Source organism: Sceloporus undulatus, chromosome 7, assembly GCF_019175285.1.
Source record: "Sceloporus undulatus isolate JIND9_A2432 ecotype Alabama chromosome 7, SceUnd_v1.1, whole genome shotgun sequence".
In the NCBI taxonomy this organism is placed as follows: domain Eukaryota; kingdom Metazoa; phylum Chordata; class Lepidosauria; order Squamata; family Phrynosomatidae; genus Sceloporus; species Sceloporus undulatus.
The window spans coordinates 49180989-49202681 of NC_056528.1; the positions used below are offsets into that span (position 1 = coordinate 49180989).

The window sequence follows — 21693 nt, forward strand, 5'->3', positions numbered from 1 at the left end:
GGCAAGTGAATTCAGAGTGGATTTGCCCTTGCCACCCTCTGAGGCTGAGAGAGCGTGACTTGCTCAAGGTCATAGGTGAGCCCTGATCTCTAGAGTCATAGCCCAACTCTCTAATCCCATCCACAAGATATCTATTTATCTGTCCATCCATACTAAACCATCTGTCTGTTGATCTATCTATCTATATATCTATCCATCCACCCACTCAAACAGACAACCTCCATCCATCCAGACTAAGCCACCCATCATCCACCCATCCAACTATCCAGCTATCTATCCAGATAGACAGCCTCCATCCAGACAGCTTTCTCTCTTTGTCTCTCTCTCCATCCAACCATCCATCAGCTTCTTCTCTAATCATTATTTCTTTTCCCACCATCCACAAAATTCATCCCTTCACCATCAGCCCTCTGTATCCACAGATTTTTTAATATACAGATTTAAGCCTCTGTGGCTTAAAAATATTCAGATACACAATCCCAAAAGCCAATCTGGATTTGTCTTAGAACACCATTTTAGTATGCTGTTGTTATCAGGGCAGAGCTGTGTGCAGATCTCATGAATCCAAACTATGTATTGGCATTGTGTGATTTCACTGCATTTGATGACAGCTGAATTGGGGCTGATTAATACATGCCTTTGCTTATTCTCTCAGTTCAGTGTTGAGCATGGACTCCTGTTTAGCCAGCTGTGGACAATGTTCCTCTTTGGTTAACTTCAGGTGATGCTGGCAGGTAATAGCTCTTCCCTCCATACCTGCAGCAAGCTTCAGCTGCTATTTTATACAAAGCAAAACACTCTTAAAGGCCCCATGGGTTTCCACAGCAGAGTGGAAATTTGACTTCTGGACTGGGACCCCAAGAGACCAGGGTCCCAGTCCATGTTCAGCTCTAGAAACCCACTGGGCAAACTTGGGCAAGTTACACTCAGAGGAAAGCAATAGCAAACCCGCCTGAAGAAATCTTGCCAAGAAAACTCTACAATAGGGTCATGTTGTTGTTCCTGACCTACGGCAATCCTAAGGGAAAGCTATCCTGGAGTTTTCTGAGGCTGAGAGAGTGTGATTTTCTCATTGTCACCGAGTGGGTTTCAGTGGCTGAGCAGGGATTTGAACCTTCATTTCCAGGGTCTTAGCCCAACACCCAAACTACTGCATTGCCCTGGCTCAGTTACAACCTTGGGATCTAAAATACCAAACAATGGCCTGTTACAGACTGCCAAAATAAAGCTGCTTCAGGTCTCTTTGGAGTTATGCTATTTAAATGATGCATGGGTCCTAAGAGTCCGGAGGTCGCGCCAAAGCCACACTCCATTCCTAAGCACTGGAGTGCGGCTTTGGTGCAGCTTCTGGATTCTTAGAATGCATGCATCATTTAAACAGCATACCTCCAAAGAGACCCGAAGCAGCTTTATTTTGGCAGTCTGTAACAGGCCAATATTAGCTACAATGGAATCCTAAGTAGATGAGCACCGTCTTCCCGTTCCGGTTAGTCTCAAGACATCCCACAAGAACTATTTTTTGAACTGCTTTGATCTGCCAGTTTTGGAACGGTTTTGCTACAGCAGGCATGTCCATATGTATTTTTCCCAATATGGGAACACCCTTTTTTGCAAGAACCAAGGATCAACTTACTACATGCATTTTTATTAAGTTTTGGGTACAGGCTTTTGGAAACATGCATTGGACACAAATCTGTCTTGCAAACAGCGTCTTCCATTCCAGAAGCATTCAGAGGTCTCCGTTGCTGTTTCATCCGAATTATTACACAAAAGCAGTCATACAATATTTACACTTTTAAAAAAGGTTAGCAGGTGGGATATAATACCCGACAGCGGCGGTACTCAAATATGGTCCTCCTATGGTTTTTGATTTCAGTTCCCAGAATCCATGACTATGGGCCAAGCTAGCTGGGACTTTCTGGGGGTTGATGTTCAAAGTGCATGGAAGACAAAATCTTGAGAACCACTGCCCTACTCTTCTCCTTGGTTTAAAGAATAGAAAAATCAAGTAGAGAAGTCCCATAATAGCATTGTTCGTAGTTAAAATATTTTCAAGGATATCCAACCGAGTTTGGAACAGTTAGCTTTGAGGACTACAACTCCCAGAAGTTTTCAGCCATCAGTGTTTAGATGGGGAATAGGAGGTTGCTGTAGTTCCAAAAAGCTAATTTTCCCAAGCTCTGCATCTACCCCAGGAGAGAAGATACCAAAGCACCAATGTGATATTGTTCATCATTGACAACTTGTTATGAGTTTCCTTTCCAGAGAGATACATACTATTTTCCATCAGGGTCAGAGTCAGGTTGCTCAGAGTTTGAGAAGCGTCTTCAGCTTCAGAGTCAGAAAAGTGCCTCAGCTTCAGGTCTCTTCTGGAGAGGTCAGAGGAAGAGATGAAACTCTTAGTTCTTGGAGACACAAAGGTCGAGGTGAAGCATCCCAACTTCTTTCCCTACAACCTTCTCCAAACTGGCCACCTTGGGTGGGTTGGGCTATACATATATATAGCCCATCATTGTGTGTCAGAGGGGCCTTTGGATGAGGATAGTGGGGTTTAGAGTCTTCAAGCTGCTAGGTTGGTGGAGATGAGGACTATATTGTGCATAAGGGGGCATACTCATTTCTCTCCAAGGAGTTGGATGGGATGAATCCTTCCTCACCAGTCCTTATCAAAACAGGCCAGAGCTTTGTCTGGGAAGAAACCATGAAGGACCACATTGAACGAGTGGAGCACTACATTTAAAAGCAGCAGGTCAAAACATACAAACGAGTAAGAAATTAATACAGGGTTGTACTTTCACAGCTGTCCCCCAAAACAGGACTGGAGAACCTGAGGCCTTCCAGACATTGCTAGACTAAAACTCCCATCATCACAGGTCCATCAATGTCTGGAGGAAGGCCGAGTTCTCCAGTGTTGCCTTTGTCTGTTCTTTAAGAGCTGGATCTCCAAACTCAACCCACGGTTAAAGGCAATCAACTTTGCATTCCTTTCCAAAGGTCGGTGAACCCCAACTCCCATCAACACCCAAATCCAAGAAAGATGATGGGACTTGCAGTCCAGTGACCTCTGTTTGGACTAGAGTTATGGTTCCATTCACAAGGCAGGCTCCAAGTCAGGGAGGTCTCTGTCTGGTGGAACCTCTGGAGGTGAGATGACCACTTCATCTCTAGAGGCCCCACCACTTGCACAATGATGGCACTGGATGATATGCGCGCCTTCTAACGCAGGAGAGAAGTCACTGGGGCCTTGAGGGCCCTCAGCACCAGGTGTCCGTGGATCTGTACTTTCAGTGGCACCGTCAAAGACGTGATAGTTGACGACCGAGAACGCCGAAGGATCAAGTTGGTCCTGCTGGATCTGCTGGATCTCCAGGACCTGCTGCTGCTGCTGGAGGCAGGATCTCAGACAGGTTCGGATTTGGGCATAGAAGAAGAAGATCCCCACAGAGATGAGCGCAATGCTTGCTATGATGATGAAAACCAAGACTGTGCGCCAATTATCTAGAAAGAGAAGAAAACCAAAGCCACGCATTAGGATATGTTCTTCTTGTTGTGTGCCTTCAAGTCATTTCTGACTTGTGGTAACCCTAAGGCTAACCTATCATCATCATCATCATCTCCTCTTATCTGCCTCTCTCCATGGATCATGAAGTTATCTGGGGATGAGAGCATATTACTCAGTTGAGGTCACCCCCATGGGCTTCCATGGTTGAAAAAGGAACCAACCCCCTGATCTCCAGAATCGTAGCCTAGCACCCAAACCACTACACCACTCTGTCCTTCATGATTATTATTACATATCCACCAACATTTCACAGATGTAAACCAGGACCCACATGGCCAAACCACATCGGAATGGGGTCAAGATGGCCAAGGTTATTAGAGAAGACAAACTCCTAAGCTAGGAGAGGTTGCAGCAGTTTGTTTTTGCCCAAGCTTCTGGGAATAGCTAGATTCTTTCTCTCCATATTGCACAAGCTACTTTGGCACTTTCTGCTCAGTTTGCACCAACTGAAGTAGGCTGTGGACAAAGGGGGAAAGTGGGAGGAAAAGCAAGCCAACCTCTTTGTTGCAGGTAGTCTCAAAGGTGCTACAAGATCTCTCTACATACATCCCAGGATCGCATGGGATGTAACCGTGGCAGCCAAAGTGGCGTCAAGCTGCAATACTTCTCAAGTGCAGATGCACCCTACTATAAACCCTCCAAGTGAAAGCTGCTCACCCCGGGGGCCAGAGGAAGGCAAGGTGGTCTCCTCCTCCTGTTGGCATGGCCCTGGGTCCAAAGGGCTCTCTCCACAGGGCCTGCCTTGGCAGGACTCCAGGCAAGATGGGCCAGGCTCCGTCCTGCCCTGGAGGAGAAGGCCAAGAGGAAGCACAGAGAAGGCCAAGAGGAAGCACAGAGGGGGTCCTCCTCTCAGGCTGGAAGACACTGGCCTCATTGGGAGCCCTCCAAGACTGCTCCAAAGGCAATCCGACCCGTAGGACAAGGCAGCTGGAACTAAAAGCACACCAAGGAAGGAAGGAAGGAGCTCCCAGCCCAATTCTGACCTGCCTTTATCAGGGGATGGAGAGCCTTTCCTCCTCCAAGAGGCTGCAGAAGTAATGGCCCCGATCCCTGGTCATGCCCAGACCCCTTTCTCTCTCTCCTCTCCAGACCAGCACCCTCCTGTCTGGCCACGGACCCATACACACACACACACACACACACTGCAGTATGAGTTTATATATCTAGAGAGAAATATCTATATCTATATACATATACTGTACTTCCATCCATATATATCTAGAGAGAGAGAGAGAAACAAGCTTGCTCCATCTTCAATATGTAAATATAGTCATATGGAGATATATGTGTGTGTGTGTGTGTGTGTGTGTGTAGAGAGAGAGTGTGTGTGTAGAGAGAGAGAGAATGGAGCCTCAATAGGACTCACTAGATAGATTTCAATACAGTATATAGATTTAAATCTCTCTATATAGTTATATATATAGTCATATTGAGGATGGAGCCTCAATATGACTCAATATATAGTCATGAACTCTGCTGGAAGGAAGGGAAAAAAGGGAGAGAAGCAGCTTCCTGGTGACCCTGAGTTTCATGGCTGGAACTATGCTTGGAAGGAAAGCAGGAAAGAAAGGCTTCATTCACACTGCAGGAATAATCCAGGTCGACACCACTTTAATTGCCCTGGCTCAAAGGTTTGGAATTCTGGGAAGTGTAGTTTTGTGTGACATTGAGCTTTCTCTTTCAGAGAGAGCTCTGGTGCCATAAGGGACTCCCATTCCCAGAATTTCATAGCACTGAGCCAGGGCAGTTAAAGTGGTGTCAACCTGGACTATTTCTGCAGTGCGGATGCAGCCAAAGAAAGATCCAGGGAGACCCCAGTTTCATGATTGGAACTAGTCTGTTGTCCTTTGGACATGTCATGAGATGATGGGACAAATGCTGCTTGGAAAGTGGTAAGAAGAGAGGAAAAACTCCACCATAAGTACATTGACTCCATCATGGAAGTCACCATGATTGCTCTGAATTTGCAAGACCTGAGCAGATCAGCTGATGATGATTTCATCCAGAAACAACCCTGACCAGAAGATTCCCATCAGAGATCAGGAGTCTGTGGTTGGGATCTTGTTGGTTACTTCCAAGTAGATCCTTTCAATCAGCTCTTGGACAATGGTAAAGCCCATTGATTCAGTCAATCTATCCAAGTCAAGACTTAGAACAGGATTTAGACCACATAAATACTTCCCTTGGATATGCCTTTTTTTAGCACCAGTGGCTGGTTGCTCTCATGCCAATGCAGTTGTCAATATATAGATCTATTGTGAATATATAGGTTTTTCACTTGGGCTTTAAAGGACCTCTCCAGAGTACTGAAGTCTATTCCTGAATAGACCTGGCAGCTTTGGGAAGCTCCTTTCAAGCTGGCCAAAACCTGGGATATAGGTTCACCATCAAGAATGGGGGGAAAGAGTTAGGTATTTGCAAAAAGTATTACAAACTATGACAAGGATATCAAAAATGCAAATCTAATATTCAAATTGCAATAAAACAACCATACAGCATGAACGCTAAACTTTCCATAGACACATAAAATGCATTTTCAGGACTTGCAGAGTTGCAGAAACTGATAATTATTAATTCCAATGAGTATTGGACTTTGGTTTCGATGACATGCATTTTATGTTTCTGTGGAAAGTGTAGCGTTCGTGGTGTGTGATTGTTTTATTGCAATTTGAATCTTAGATATACAGTACATTTTCGATATCCTTGCCATAGTTACTTTTTACAAATACCTAACTCCTTTTTTCCATTCTTGTTGAAACCACGTTAGGTACAATACCTTTTTGTTGCTATTATAGATTCACCATTAACCTGAGCCACTGCTGCTTCCCATTGTTTTCTGGGTGCCCAAAGGAAACTGAACTTGGCTGAAGGCCTGTGGACCTTTTCCAGAAGTGTCTCCACTTGTGAACAGAGATTCTTCACCATGATCCAGACCCAACATTGTGTTTCTTCCACCACTTCCCTTGCTTCCTATGATCTCACAGGAGAGCATTAGTCAGTGCTCCTCTGAAACATGCTCAGCCTTAAGAGCACTGTTTGCAGACTTTGGACCTCCCATCAGCCATCATCTTTAACTACTTACCCTCTTGGTACAATTCCACACCTCAATCCCATTCAAAGATGAACCAAACCTTGTCAAGGAAACCCAATCTCAGTTTTTATTAATTCAATACATAGATTTTAAAAGCACGAACTGTCGACACATGTCAAAATGCAAGCTAAAAACAATTCTGGACACCCCGAAAAGCATTCCTTCCAGGAGGCACACATTGCCCCTGGGCTGCTTCATGTTTTTGGGGTAACACAGAGAATCAATCGTACAAATTTGAAGTTTAAAAAAGAGTTGGAAGAGAGCTGTTCAGATCCATGAAAAGGCAGATCTGCCCATCCAAGGAAAGTCTAAGGTAGTTGCTCCATGCCTTTGGAAACCGTTTGCACATGATTCCTCCTCTTTTACCAGCATTGTGGACACAATACTATCTGTCTTTAGAGAAGGGATGGGAGTCATGTGGCCTTGCAGATGTTTTTGGACTTCAGCTCCCAGCAGCCTGGTCAGCTTGCCCAAAAACTGGGAGTTGCAATCCAGGATCATCTGGAGGGCCACAGTTTTCTGCCCCTGATTTAGGCATGGAGCATTTTTAGTTCAGTCTTAGACAGGTCCTTTTACGTGTCACGTTTTAGGGATAAAGCTCCAAATAACTCGTGCCAGGTAGACCCCAAAACCAACAAAGAGAGGCATTATCAAGGACAGTCCTGAGAACTGGATTTCAGTGGCCAACTGGGAAGAGAGGAAAAACCCCTATCGCTCCATGAGGCAGTCCCTGTCTTAAAAACAATGATGCATAAACAGCCATCTTGCAAGCAAACACTGAGTGACAATGGTCCTCAAGGAATGTTTCTATCAGGCTTTCCCATCATAGTGTCCTCCAGATGTTTTGAATCCGCAGCTCCCATCAGCCACTGCCAGCATGGAGAGTGGTCAGAGAAGATGGCAATGGCGGTCATATATATATATATATATATATATATATATATATATATATATGGACAGCATTAGGTTGTGGACTGTCACAGTTTGTGAGGATCAAGCCTGAAACAGAGTTCATATGTTGAGCGGGATGCAACACACACTCTGTGTTTACACTACAGAGCTATGATGGTCTGCTATCACTTTGACTGCTACAGACTTATAGATTTCTGGGATTTGTAGTATGGTGAGAGACTTACTACTGCACTTCAGGAGAGTGGCGCAGAACAATGATTCTCAAACTTTTAGTCCTTCCGCAACCATGAGATCTCTGGGAGTTCAAAGCATTTGGAGAAAGAACCACTGGACTTGTAACTGTCCAGAAGAGTCCTCAACACCAAACTACAAATCCCATGAGGCCTAATAGTCAAAGCAGTGCCGAATTGCTGTCGACGTGTAGCGTGGATATACTCTTAAAAGTGACATTGCTGGTTGATTCAGATCCTCAATGCTAAAAAAAGAAAGTACATGGGATGCCACCGTTTGCAGGTTTTGGAAAGTCTTAGTGTTTCTGTACATCCCTGGTCTACTGACTGTTCGCTTACACCGACGATTCTGCTTCCAAGGAAGAATCTAAAACTTGGATGGGAACGTTTCTATGCACCAAGGACCCAGCGCCAGCTTCACCTCCTGGATTTTCGGGATTCCCAAGGCAGATGTACTCTTTGGGTGAAGGGACAGGTTCCTCCCAGGTTCTTGGGGAGTCTTCCTCTGCAAACGACGGCAGTGGACTGTCTGAATACAATGGTGGTAGGACATCATACGAACAGTCCAGGATGAGCGATGGGGAGGAAGGAGGACGGCGGTAGACACCTCTCAACCGTATCCAACCCTGGTTGATGTAGGCAACCACATCTGCAGTCCTGAAGGCTCCTCCTCGGTTCCAGAAGCAGTAGAGACAAACCATGCAAACTAGGACAGTGGCAGCGGTCAGGATGATAAACAAACTCACCAGCCACAAGTCTGAAGATAGGAGACAAGGCCAGGGTTAGCAAAGACCCCAAATCCCCCCATCCTCCTGTTCCTTTTGCTTTTCCTATAGGAGCAGCCCACCTCCCCACCTCAACCTCTGCTGTTGTGCTGCACCTTCAAGTCCTTTCTGACTTGGTGAACCTATCACAGGGTTTTCTTGGCAGGATTGGTGCAGAGGAGGCTTGTTATGGCTTTCCTCTGAGGCTGAGAGAGTGTGCCTTCTCTAAGCTCTGCTGAAGGTGGAGCAAGACAAGGAGGGAGCTAAATTCAATACAATTCCCAGAATCCATCAACCAAAGTGAGGGAGCTCTGGGACTCCTAGTTCCTGGGAGAGCAGGGTTAGATTTGCTGCTCGGCCATGAAACCCACTGGGTGACTTTGGGCAAGTCACACTCTCTCATCCTCAGGGGAAGGCCATGGCAAACCTTCTCTGAACAAAGCTTGCCTAGAAAACCCCATGATAGGATCACTTTAGGGTAGCCACAATTGGAAAACGACTTGAAGGTGCCCAACAAAGAAGCCCCCCCCCCCAAGTAACCTCTCCAACCACAGAAAGAAATCAGGAGGTCCAGGTGGAAAATAACAATTATTCTCTGAAGATGCCAGTTGCAGATGCTGGCAAAACATCAGGAATAAACTTTTCTAGAACATGGCCACATAGCCCCGGAAAACCCACGAAATACTATGGATGCTGGCCATGAAAGCCTTCAACTTCGCAAAATAAGGTCTCTTTGCAAGGCTAGGGATGGGCCTGAACCTGATCCTGACCTGAATGCTGTTGTGGAGGCTGGGAGGTGGGCCCTTCCTGGGGGCATTGCTGGGGGTCCAGGCGGTCGTCCTCTGAGGAGCAACAGTAGGGTAAACTACAATTCCCGCAGCAGAACTTGGCCTCTATGCCGTCCCGTCTCCTTGGGCACCAGAAGAGCTTGTCAGGGCCCTCCCAGCTCCGGCAGAGCTCTCCATCCCTCCAAGGCAAGAGGTCATAGTCCTTGTCCTCCTCCTTGGTACCAGAAAGGAGTAGGAGCAGAGCCCAGCCCAAGGGGACCATGGTCTTTTCTTCACTTCCAAAACACTCCAAGAACCTGGCCACACGCCCTGCAACTGCCAGCCTTCCTTTCTGGGCTTTGTAGCTCATTAAGGACCAAGACGAGGCCCAGGAGGGAATTGGCCTCAGCTGGGCTATTGGTCCCAATCCCAGCCCCAAGAGGGACCTCTCCCACCATCCTCGCCTCTCCAGCTAGGATTGACCTCTCCCATCATCCTCACTTCCCCCGGCCTTTCAATGTATGCAAAAGGGATCGTGCGGCACCTTTGAGACCAAGTGTGCAAAAGACGTTGTACAGTAATAGCAAGAGCTTTCATAGACTTAGATCTACCTCCTCAGATGTTCGCTCCATGCATCAGAGGAAGTACGGAAGCTGATGCTGCCACTACTTTTGCAGAGTTAGCTTCAAAGGGTGCTGCAAGATCCCTTTGCAGACTGAGATATCCCAGAAAACATCCAGGGGTAGCCGCGTTGGCAATATAGCAAATCCAATAATGTCCAAATATGCACAAAATACAATGTTGTAGACCAAAATGCACAGTATACAATGTTGAAAGCTTTTGAAGCTCCACTGGCTTCTTCATCCTGCATGCAGGCTTCTTGAGAAATTCAGTGTCCTCCGCCTGCAAAGGGACCTGTGGCCTCACAAAGGATGGAGATGTATTGGATTGCAAAGGCAGTATCTTTTTTTTGTGTTGCAAATGGATGCTAAATTTCTTGGATTTTGAGAATCAACCAGGAGCCACAAGGCCAGGAGGAGGTGCAAGCTTGCAAGATATATCCCTCCATACCCTCTAGACTGAGAACAAAACACAGGCCTAGGACTAACATCTTCCTTCCCCCCCCTCCTGTATGGTTTTTAAACCTGATGAAGAATCCAGTAGCTCTCCAAAAGCTTGCAAAATGTACATAGTGCATTTTGGTAGATCTAATAAATGTATCATGGTTTGGTGAGTTTTGGATGTTATTGGCTTTGATATGTTCCAGAACAAAATGTCTAGGTCTCCAAATTCTACCTTTAAAATGGCCCTAACTCCTTGGAGCCCTGATTTCTATAATGGCTTTCTAATGCCTACTCAAGAAGTAAGGGCACTTTCGGTGATCAAACAGACATTTTACAACAGACCACAGCTGCAAACCCTCTCCCGTCTTGCCTTTATATCCTAAGAGTTTCACCTTGGGAAGGGGATGATGGGCATTGGACCTCAGCTGGCCTGGCCCCGCTTCAAGTCTGTGGAAGCTCCAAGACAGGGTTGCCTCTCCCATCATTCTTGCCTTTGCCTGATGGGACCTCAATAGATCCATCTATTAAATGGCCTTGTCTCTTTGTGTTCTGTAACGACATCTTTACGAGGCATACTCAGGGGCTCTTTCACTTCTAAGCGCAGTGATTTCCAAACCTTGGTCCTCCAAATGTTTTGGACTTCAGCTCCCAAAAGCCCCAATCAGCTTGGCCATCTGTCAGGAATTCTGGGAGCTGAAGTCCCAAACATCTGCAGGACTAAAGTTTGGGAACCACTGTCTAAGTGGTTAAATTTATTGTGCGTCTTCAGGTCAATTCTGACTTATGGCGACCATAAGGTGAACATATCATGGGACTTTCTTTCTTGGCAATATTTGTTCAGATTGCCTTTGCGTTCCTCTGAAGCTGAGAGAGTGTGACTTGCCCATGGGTTTCCATGGCCAAGTGGGGATTTGAACCTTGGTCTTCAGTGTTGTAGTCCAATGTTCAAACCACTATGCTATGTGGGCTCTTAAGGGAAACCAACAACTCTCCAAATATTGATCAAGATAGAAAAGTTACAAGAAGCAGCTGTTCACTGAGCACTTAGCACACCGAGGATCCACTCCTGCAGAACTTCATCTGAACAGACAACTTCAACAGAGGCCAGTCTTAACCTGTTATCTAACTTTTATTAGTTACACACATTTACAAGCATGAACATGGCAAGAATTTGTGCTAAAAACAGCTCTGAGCATCCTCAAGAGAAATTTTCCTAAAGGAAGCGGGCATCATAGAAATCTCAAATTTTAAAAGGCTTGGGGCGACATATAGTGCATTTGCACCCATAGTAAGTAGACTTTGGGTTATATCCAAACAGAAATTAATGCTCACATAGGAACAGCCACACAGACAAAGCTTTCCTCATTGGTCACAGAGTATAACCTTGGAGGATTAAGATACCAATGCTTTACCTATCCAGAGTTGCAGTTGCAGACCTTTCCCCTTCAGATATGTTGGCTTTGGGAGCCAGGGTTGGTACTTTCCGTCGTCTTCCTCATCTTCCTACTCAGTTATAATTGGGAGGAGAGGCCTAGTTTGAGACATCAAGGAAAGTCTGGCCTTTGGCTATAGCTGTTTCTCCATTCCAGCTCCAGAGGTGCGCAATTGTATGGTCACTTGATTCTGCTTTTAACTGCCATGACATTATCCTAAGAAATCCTGGGATCTGCGATTTGGAGAAGTCTCTACTTGTGAGGTCTAAACTCGGTTAAAACTCTCTAAGTACTTCCCCAGCCTACACATCCCAGGATCCCATGGGATGGAGCCGTGACAGGAAAAGTGGTGTAAACTGCAATCGTTTTGTAGCGTAAGACACACCCCAGCATTTGGAGCTCAATACAAATCATGCCATGAATGCACACGAATGCCACCCCAGAGAAAAAGCAAAATGCAAGTTGTAGCTGTATAGAGCTGTAGTGCTCAATATGTGAGACAAGTAGTCAATCTAGTTCTAAAATATCATTTTAAAAAGTGTCCCCAGAAATTGGTTGATGAATTTTGTGGATCCTAAAGAGAGAGAGAAATGAGCCTGTGGCTCTCCAGTGGGGCATTTGACTTTTGTAGAAAGATCCTAAAGAAAATATAAGTATAAAGAGAATAGAAATTGCAGGACTATAATGAGGTTTCCTTCTCGGAGGGAGTATCCGAAGCCTGGCTAGGGACATGTCTGTGCACCAGAGACCCAGAGGCACCTTCGCCCTCCATGTTCCCAAAACTTGCAGATTGCAAGAGGTCTGCCAGCGCCGAAGGGGAAAAGGCCCACTTCTCTTGAGGTCTGGCTGCGTTTGGAGGCATGATGGTAACGTTGGGAGGAAGCGGGCGCAGAAAAGGGTCAGGAATAGGCTCAGGCACAGTTGGAAGATGATATATCCCTGTCTGGAACATTTCTCGAGGCTCGTCTTGGTTCTGGTTCCGGTTCCGGTTCCAGACCTGGACCATGTTGCTGTGCCAGAAGGATCTCAGCCGAGGGCCGTATTTCTCCTTGCAATGACGGACGACGAGAAGAAAAGTGATGCCCAGAAGAAATGAAACGAAGGAGAAAAAGATTGTCAAGCCTGGAAAGAGAGAACAGAGCAGTCATTTCTGGTCATGGAAATCCCCAAAGCTCCACCATGGTCTCTTTGTCCCCTTCCACATTGCACACATATAATGTTCTGATGCCACTTCAGATGCCACTTCGACTGTCTTGTCTGTGTCCTATGCAATGGTGGGATTTGTAGTTTGGTGAGGCACTAGAACTCTCTATCAGAGAATACTAAACATAGGCCGACCTAAGAGAAGTAATTGTGTTCCTGCTAATCCCTTCTGTAACAGAAAATGTAGTGCCAAAGGCAGAAACAACTAAGAAAGCATAGGGATAGGTCCCTGCAAAACAGTTTGCTGTGGCACCAGAGCTCTCACATATCTTGCAAAACTACAAATCCCAGGATCCCATAGCATGGAGCCATGTCAGTAAAAGTGGTGTCAAACTGCATTACTTCTGCAGTGTAGAAGCAGCCCAGATGTGATTTGATCGTGATGCCAGGTGTTTGAGAAAGATAACTTTAAAATGTGTTGCATTACTTATTCTTGCAATATAAAAACAACTAGGCTAACTCTGGAGACCAGGGTTCGAATCCCTGCTCAGCCATAGAAACCCACTGGGTGACCTTAGGCAAGGCACACTCTCTCAGCCTCTCAGGCCAAATCTTGCAAAGCAAACCCCAAGACACAAGTTTGAAAGAGGCCCTGGTTAGTCTGTATACACTAAACTGAGCCCAGCAAAGGAAACAAGTTGTTGAGTTGCAAAGCCAAGCCCAGCTCCCCAGCCTTGTCTTACTGTAAGAGGTCTTCCCAGGTGCTGGTGGAGGGTTGTTCCGGGGGTTTTGCATGGGTCCAATGCTCGTAGGGACCGGAGACAAGCATCCTTGCTGGTTGAGGCGATCCTCCGGCTCAGAGCAACAATAAGGGAGGTTGCAAGTCCCGCAACAGAAGACGTTGCCCGGCTGGTCAAGATACCTGGGGCACCAGAAGACCCAACTGGGGTGAGCCCAGGTCCGGCACCATTCGCCCTCCGCCCAAAAAAGGGGGTCGTCTTGGTCTTGATCACTGTTGTTGTTGCCCCAAGCGTAATGCAGCAGCAACAGTGCCCAAGCCCATTCCAGGACATGCATGGCTGCAAGCTGTCAAAGACGCTCCTCTTGCTCCAAACTTCTCCTTCAATGCAATCTCTCTAAGCCCAGAATATGACCTACATACAAATGCAAACCTTGCCTTGTGGGCTTTATAGTTCACTCTGGCCTTAAGGAAGCTGGGAAGAGAAGTGGCCTCAGCTGGCCTTCTGGCCCCGATCCAAGCCCACCCAAGCTCACTCTCCTCCCAAGGAGGCCCTCTCCCATCATCCCCACCTCCCTGACCTTCTCAAGGGTCCAAAACAACTGCGGAAATACTGTAATCCAGTTTGAGACTGCTTAAGGCCTCATTCCCACTACCTTTTAAACTGGATCGCAAATCGGTTTGAACTGATGAACTGGCTGATGATGACGATGATAGCCTTTCTGGTTGAAGAGCGGGTCATCAGCCAGAAAGGCTCTTATCATCATCATCATCATCATCATCATCCTCATTATATTTTTATATTATTGTTATTATATTTTCTTATATCCCGCTTGATGGTGACGATGATGATGACGATAGCCTTTGTGACTGAAGACTCTCATTATTATTATTATTACTATATTTTTATTTTGTATTATTATTTATTATTTATTTATGTCATCATCAGGCAGGATATAAGAAAATAATAATAATATAAAATAATAATAATAATAATAATAATAATAATAAGTCTTCAGCCAGAAAGGCTATCATCATCATCATCATCATCATGCTTTTATTTTATATTATTATTATTATTATTATTATCTTATATCCCCCTAATGATGATGATAATAATAATAATAATAAGATGATGATGATGATGATGGTGATAATGATATCTTTTCTGGTTAAAGAATGGGATCTTCAGCCAGACAGCCTCTCATCATCATCATCATCATCATCATCATCATATTATTATTATTATTATTATTATTATTATTATTATGCTTTTATTTATTATTATTATTATTATTATAAAAAATAATAAAATGATGATGATGATGATGATGATGAGAGCCTTTCTGGCTGAAGAGCGGGGTATAAACACAATAAGTAAATAAAACAATAACAACGATGCAGCCTTTGCAAATTGCAGCAGTATCCTCCCATTCTCAGGGCGAGTAAGGGCAAAAAGTGCCCTCATTCAGCATGGCGCCTGAAGCTTCACGTCCTCCCTCTGCGCAGGTGCGGGATCTCCGTACTTGAACGCGAGCTGTTCTCGCGAGGCTTGGCGTCGAAGTCGGGGCGGGAGCGAGGCCTGCCCGGCTGAAGCGAGGGAAGAGAAGCAAGCGGTCATGGAGCACATCACCACTCCCAAGGTAGGCGACGAAGGGGCCTCTGAGCATGGGCAGAGCGCCTTGGGGGCGGAATTAACGAGGCTTGGCCCCGCTTTTTAACCGCCATTATGGCTCCACGGCTGTTCAATGCTGGGATTTGTAGTTTTGGGGTGAGGTATTGAGCCTCTCTGTCTGCGGTGCCCCAGAAAACTACAGCTCCCAGGGTTCCATAGGAATCCCTCAGGTGCATCTGCACTGTGGAATTAATGCAGTTCGACGCCGCTTTAAGGGCTCAATGTACATTTAGTCCTGGGATTTGCAGGGACTTGTGGGTCAGGGGTCTCTCTGGCCATGTTTTGGGGGGGCTTCTCCGGCAGCCGTGGCTTTGGCATCTTCAGAGAACGCTGCCATGGAAGAGAGCGGGGTATAGACTATGCATCCTGTTCAGCTGTGCATTGCTCTGATGTTGAATGGCAAGGTGTCCTTTACTTATGGAATCATTATAGAGGCCCCAAGAAGGGCCCTGATCCAGTCCAACCCCCTTCTTCTGCCATGCAGGAACTCTCAGTCCAAGCATCCCAGCCTCTGCTTCAAGACCTCCAAGGAAGGAGTGTCTTCCACTGTCAAACAGCCCTTACTCTCAGGAAGGTCCTCCTGATGTTGGGCTGGAATCTCTTTTCCTATACTTTGCATCCATTGCTCCATTGGGTCCTAGTCTCTGGAGCAGCAGAAAGCAAGCTTGCTCCCTCCTCAACATGACATCCCTTCAAGTATTTAAACAGGGCTCTCATGTCACCCCTTAACCTTCTCTTCTTCAGGCTAAACACCCCCAGCTCCCTGAGTCTCTTCTCAAAGGGCTTCATGGTTTCCAGACCCTTCACCATTTTGTTCTCCCTCCTTTGGACACATGGCTCCAGTTTCTCAACGTCCTTTTTGAATTGTGGGGCCCAGAACTGGACACAGTATTATTCCAGGTGGGATGCTTAATGATCCATTGCCTACGGGGGGGAAAGCACTGACTCTGGGTGGTTCCTCATTCGCATCTTGGTTTTGGCGTTTTTCAGGACTGGCAGCCAAACCGAATTTCAGCATTTTAAGCCCAGGATGGTTTATAACATCTTCTGCTACGGATGATTTTCTGTCTGCAAGGCCTCCCTTGTCCCTTGATTCACTTTTGGATGCTGTGTTTGGTGGCCCCTATGTAGACTTGTCTGGAGTCTCTCTCATCCTTCGCTGAGCACAGCATTCAATCCCAGAGGGAAGGTATCCATTCATTCATCAAAGGAGTCGCAGACGTAATAGGGAAACCGGTGAGGAAACACAGCCTCCAAATGGTTTACAAACCGATCCAGAAAATCCAGCAAACGCTGCGCTCAGCGAACAAGTCTACATAGGGACCACCAGACGTCCAAACGCGAATCAAGGAATACAAGAGACAGCGCAGACTGGGTCGGCCAGAAAAGTCAGCAGTAGCCAAACACATTTTAAACCACCTTGGCCCTAAAATGGTGCTTGGAAACACTGAAATTCTGGACCCTGCCAACAACTATCGGGTCAGGATGCTCAGGTAAGCCATGGAAATCCACAAACACCCGCAGAATGTCAACAGGAAAGAAGAAACCCTGAAAGTAAACAAGGTTTGTCTGCCAGTCCAGACCCAGCAAATGCAAATGAAAACCACCCAGGGTCAGGGGGTTTCCCAGGAGACAACAGGTCATGAATGAAATAGACCCCCTGAGAGGTCTTGCCATTCAACAACAGAACGATATACAGATAAACATGTAAACTACTTCCTCTCAACCAACAGCATATATATATATATATATATATCCCACTCCCTTCCATGTTAGCATTCTCTGAAGATGCCAAAGCCACAGGACACGGCCTCATAGCTCCCCAAAACCCATCAAAACTATGGATGCCGACCATGAAAGCCTTCGACTTCCCACCAGCTGCATCATTTACCATCATAAATCTTAACTTACAGCAGTGATGTGTGTCACTTTTTGGTACCAGACGAAGTCTTAAAACGCCAGCGATTGCACCATTTCTGGCTCAGACACAGCCTTATTATTTTCTGATCTATCGCTGCCAATATTTCCATTATATCCTTTCACTCCGAAGCCAGTGACACCCCGGAGGTTTTGTTTGTCTACTCTTATCTTACTCCTGTTGTGTAAATATTACATCCACGAAGGGTAATCGTCCGCCTTGAGAAATGACTGTGTTATGCTGGAATTTACAGCCCTCACCTGTTGCTTTATTGCTGATTTATCTTCAAAGTAGAGCTCAGCTCGGCTTTTGAGGGGGATTTTCTTTCCTAATAGTTGAAGCGGAAAGATTTCAAGCCTATTCTGAACATCTAGCTGGCTTTATGTACTTTCTTTTCATGGGGATGAAGAGAGTAACCAAAGCCAAGTGGAATGCCTACGCAGGGAATCATTAACTCTCAGAGCCACTTTGGGCTTATGAATGTTGCTGGAGCAAATTAGTTACTAAGAAAATAAAGGAACATTGCTAGCAGCTTGGTACAAAGCTTTGTTGTCGCTGCTCTTGTTAGAATAGAATCATAGAATCCTAGAGTTGGAAGAGACCCCAAGAAGGGCCCTGATCCAGTCCAACCCCATTCTTCTGCCATGCAGGAACTCTCAATCTAAGCATCCCCATTGACAGATGGCCATCCAGCCTCTGTTTAAAGACCTCCAGGGAAGGAGACTCCACTACACTCCAGGGAAGGAGTGTGTTCCACTGTTGAACAGCCCTTACTGTCATGAAGTTCCTCCTAATGTTGAGCTGGGATCTCTTTTCCTGTAGCTTGCATCCATTGCTCCAGGTCCTGTTCTCTGGAGCAGCAGAAAACCAAGCTTGCTCACTGCCCTCACACTGACTTTGACTCATGGTGACTCTGTGGATGCGACTTCTCCAAGATTCCCTGTCCTCCTTTTCCAGAACATGTCCTAGAGGCTATTCACACTACAAAAACAATCCAGGATGGATCTGGGTCATTTTCTTGGGGTTCACACTTGCCCCAAATGCACTTAGTGCACTTTTTTTTTGGAGGGGGAGGTACCCCAAACCCCACTTAACCCGCAATATTCAATATTGGGTTTTTCCCTGAGTAGCGATCCGCATCTCATCGGGACGAAAAACTGAGTGTGAATGCCCCCCCTGAATTTCAGCCTTTTGTCCAGGAGGAATTTCAGCATGTCCTCCATTTTGAGCATGGCTGAGAAACTTGTGTTTGCATTTATATTAGTGATTTTGGCTCTTATTTTGTAATCGCCTACATTTTTTTTTAATTCAAAGATATAGCCATGTTAGTCTATAGAATCAGTACATAGAGAGCTCTTGTAGCACCTTTGAGACTCACTGAAAGAAAGACATTGGCAGCATGAGCTTTCATAGACATCACACCTCAGAGAAAGTAGACTGAGATCTATGAAAGCTCATGCTGCCAATTGCTTTCTTGCAGTTAGTCTCAAAGGTGCTACAACATCTCTCTGCATTTTCCTTGAATGTCCTTCTTGTTGTGCTTCTTTTTCTTTCTTACCTCCGTGGATCGAGATGAGGGACAACCACAACAGCTAACAAACAACATCAGTTGAAACACACATCAGTTTATAGACAAACAAGACATACAAATAAAAACAATTCCCATTTAAAATCCATCATTTAAAATTCACCATTTGCATTTTGCACAATTTTGCAGGGCCTTGTCCTCCATTTGCGGTTATAAGATCTTGTCTCCTGGGTCCTCCCTCATCCAGTCTTAAGTATCTGGCATGTAGTTATTCTCTCTTTCTGCTACCTTCTACCTTTCCTAATAACATTATTGTCTTTAATACTGAGTCTTGCCTTCTCATGATGTGCCCAAAGTATGACAATGTCATCTCTATCATCTTGGCTTCCAGGGAAAGTTCAGGCTTGATCTGTTCAAGGACCCATTTGTTTGCCTTCTTGACCATCCATGGGATCCTCGGCCATCTTCTCCAGCATTGCATCTCAAATGCGTTGATTTTCCTTCTATCGGCCTTCTTCACTATTTGACTATCATATCTGTACATAGTGATGGGAAATATGATGGCTTGAACTACTCTCACTTTAGTCTTCAGAGTTATAGGCTTTTCACTTTAGGATCTTGTCCGGTTCTTTCCTAACTGCCCTTCCCAATCCTAGTTTTTAAGACTACCTTGGCGCTTTCCTCCTTGACCTTCTTCAGTCATTGTTCCAGGTCCTTGTTGGTTTCTGCTAGTAGTATTGTGTCGTCTGTGTATCTTAGGTTGTTAATGTTCCTACCATCATTTAAAATAAATGTGTTCAGTGGTGATTTAAAATAAATCCATGCAAAGTCTGTGATGAGAAGTGAGGGTGTTTGGGATTTCTGTGTATGTTTCTCATTCCTTTTCAACTTTCCGATGGCTTGAGAAACGTGGGACAAAATCAGAACCTGTTGGAGAAATGGATGCGGTTCCTTTCTAGATGACTGACCTTTCGCTTTGTCTATGAAGAAGTTGCATTGAACCCTTCCGTAATGTGAAATGTTGGTTTAGTCTGGTGCTTTCAGCAGCCACAAGGATGCATTGTGGTTAATGAGGCTGACATGCTAATCCTACCCTGAGCCGGGACTGTGGATGATGCATGGATCGCTTTTTGTAGGATGAGGAGCCAATGTCCAAACTGCCCAGCTATTCTGTCTTTAGCATCGGATGTTCCGTTATCTGGGTTTTTATAACACCCCTTGGCATCCATTCAGCAATTTTCGAGTATTAAACGTGCATCTCGTGGATTGCCTTGCTATCTTTAGGCCATTGCAAACACTGATTTAAAACATTAAAATTCAGTTCTTCAGAGAAGCCATCTGAAATAAATCATTTATTTGACCTCTGAGAGATGTGGAGGTCAGCAGGGAATTCATGGTAGGGAGAGGATTTGAACTCAATACTTTCTAATGATTAAGGCATTCATTTGAGCATTGTGCTGCATCTGTTTCTCTCTTTCCTGGAAGCCTGAGGTTGGCATGAAAGGCATTCTTCAAGATCTTGGTTGTTGGAGGTTGAGACGTGTAGCAAGCACCATTTTTGCTTGATCTGTTTTGTCTCCATTTAGGGCACGATGGGGATATTCTTGTTGTGTCTCAGAATCCATTATGGAATATTATTGTATGAATGCATTTAAACGTGTAACTTTCCTTTAAAGGATTGGTGACTTCTAAAAGTTTATATCGCTTTCATCTATGCACCAGAAGTCTTATTTGAAGAACAAGGAACCCAAATGCAAATGCTCTTGAACTTCATTGCCTTTTATCCGAGTGCTACAGATCAGAAAACCAGAAGCTGCGTGAATGAATAATAACCAGGCGTTCGGTTTTGGGGGGGGAACTTTGGATCTCTCCTCCTTGCCGTATCACGACGAGCCGAACGCTTCCCTCGGTTTCCTGTTTTGCTGGTTCTCAGCTTTGCAGAAAGGCTGGGAACGTGTCAGGCTCTGTACTGAACCCGTACCACGAAAGAGAGAAGAACTAAAATGTCAGTTCTTTTTTCTTCCTCCCTCTCCTTCCTTCCTTCCTTCCTTCTTTCCTGCCAAAACCTGAGCCCAGCACATCTTGCTGGATTTAAAATTTCAAAACATACGAGCTTGGCCACGTTTATCTCACAAGGGAAATCTAAAGTCGCTTTGCTCGGTCGATTTATGTATTCATTTTACATACAATATAATTATATACAGTTGAAAATTAAATAGCTAAAGCAGTGTATGGTACCCAAGTTTAAAAAGTAAGAAACAAGCAAACAAATCAAAACAAATCCACTTAAAACATTGATTTTAATACATTACTTGGAAACAATTAAAAATGCATGTTGCGTTAGCCAGTTATCCAGCCCCCTTATTAGCCAGCTGAGGACTAGAGACAGAGCCATAAAAGGTAGGTAATAAAATTCAGCTCCATTAGCAGCAATTACTTTTTATTTTACAGCCAGTTTTTCTTTATTACTCTTTGTCTCTAGTCCTTACGTGGCCAATAAGAGGAGTGGTCTCTGCCAGCATTGAAATCCCTCAGTACTGTCTTAATTGACAACATCTCAGACAGAAGGTAGGCCTATGACTCTCTAACAGTATCATCCTTTTCCTCCTGTGTGATTTTTAACATCTTTGCCTGATGAAGAAGCCAGTGAAGCTTTGCAAGCTTGCACATTATGCTTCGGAGTTGGTCCAATAAAGGTATCGCTGCTTGTGGGTTTTGCTGAATCGTTAACAATAATGTTGTTTGCACAAATAGCCAGTCAAGAAATTGCAATTTACATGCCTTTAAATTCAAAGACTGTGCCTCAATCTGAGCAGCTGAAATAACTTTCACATTAGTTTATTACAATGTACAGTGTTGTATTACAG

General features: G+C 45.1%; 2 protein-coding genes across 3 annotated transcripts in view; one reads left to right on the forward strand and one right to left on the reverse strand.

Moving 5' to 3' along the window:
• Positions 1-11518: 11518 nt before the first annotated feature.
• Positions 11519-14448, reverse strand: LOC121936565. The gene is made up of 2 exons (XM_042478899.1): positions 13710-14448; positions 11519-12945 (listed from the first exon to the last, which is right to left on the reverse strand). The coding sequence occupies exons 1-2, from the start codon at positions 14041-14043 to the stop codon at positions 12503-12505; spliced, it is 777 nt and encodes a 258-aa protein (XP_042334833.1). The 5' UTR covers positions 14044-14448; the 3' UTR covers positions 11519-12502.
• A 781-nt stretch (positions 14449-15229) lies between these two features.
• The window catches only part of LOC121936564 (myotubularin-related protein 8-like), a 36701-nt gene continuing 30237 nt past the window's right edge, over positions 15230-21693 (forward strand). Inside the window, exon 1 of one of the 2 annotated variants that reach the window (XM_042478898.1) lies at positions 15230-15348. In XM_042478898.1, the coding sequence (XP_042334832.1) occupies positions 15325-15348 (24 nt within the window). In that variant the 5' untranslated portion in view covers positions 15230-15324. The remainder of the gene's footprint in view (positions 15349-21693) is intronic. The other variant, XM_042478895.1, reaches the window with a different exon arrangement.

Coding starts and splice junctions, on each gene's coding strand:
- LOC121936565 (XM_042478899.1), bottom strand. CDS start 14,043: ATGCATGTCCTGGAATGGGCTTGGGCACTGTTGCTGCTGCATTACGCT. Junction 12,946..13,709: donor ACCTGGGAAGACCTCTTACA/GTAAGACAAGGC, acceptor CTCTCTTTCCAG/GCTTGACAATCTTTTTCTCC.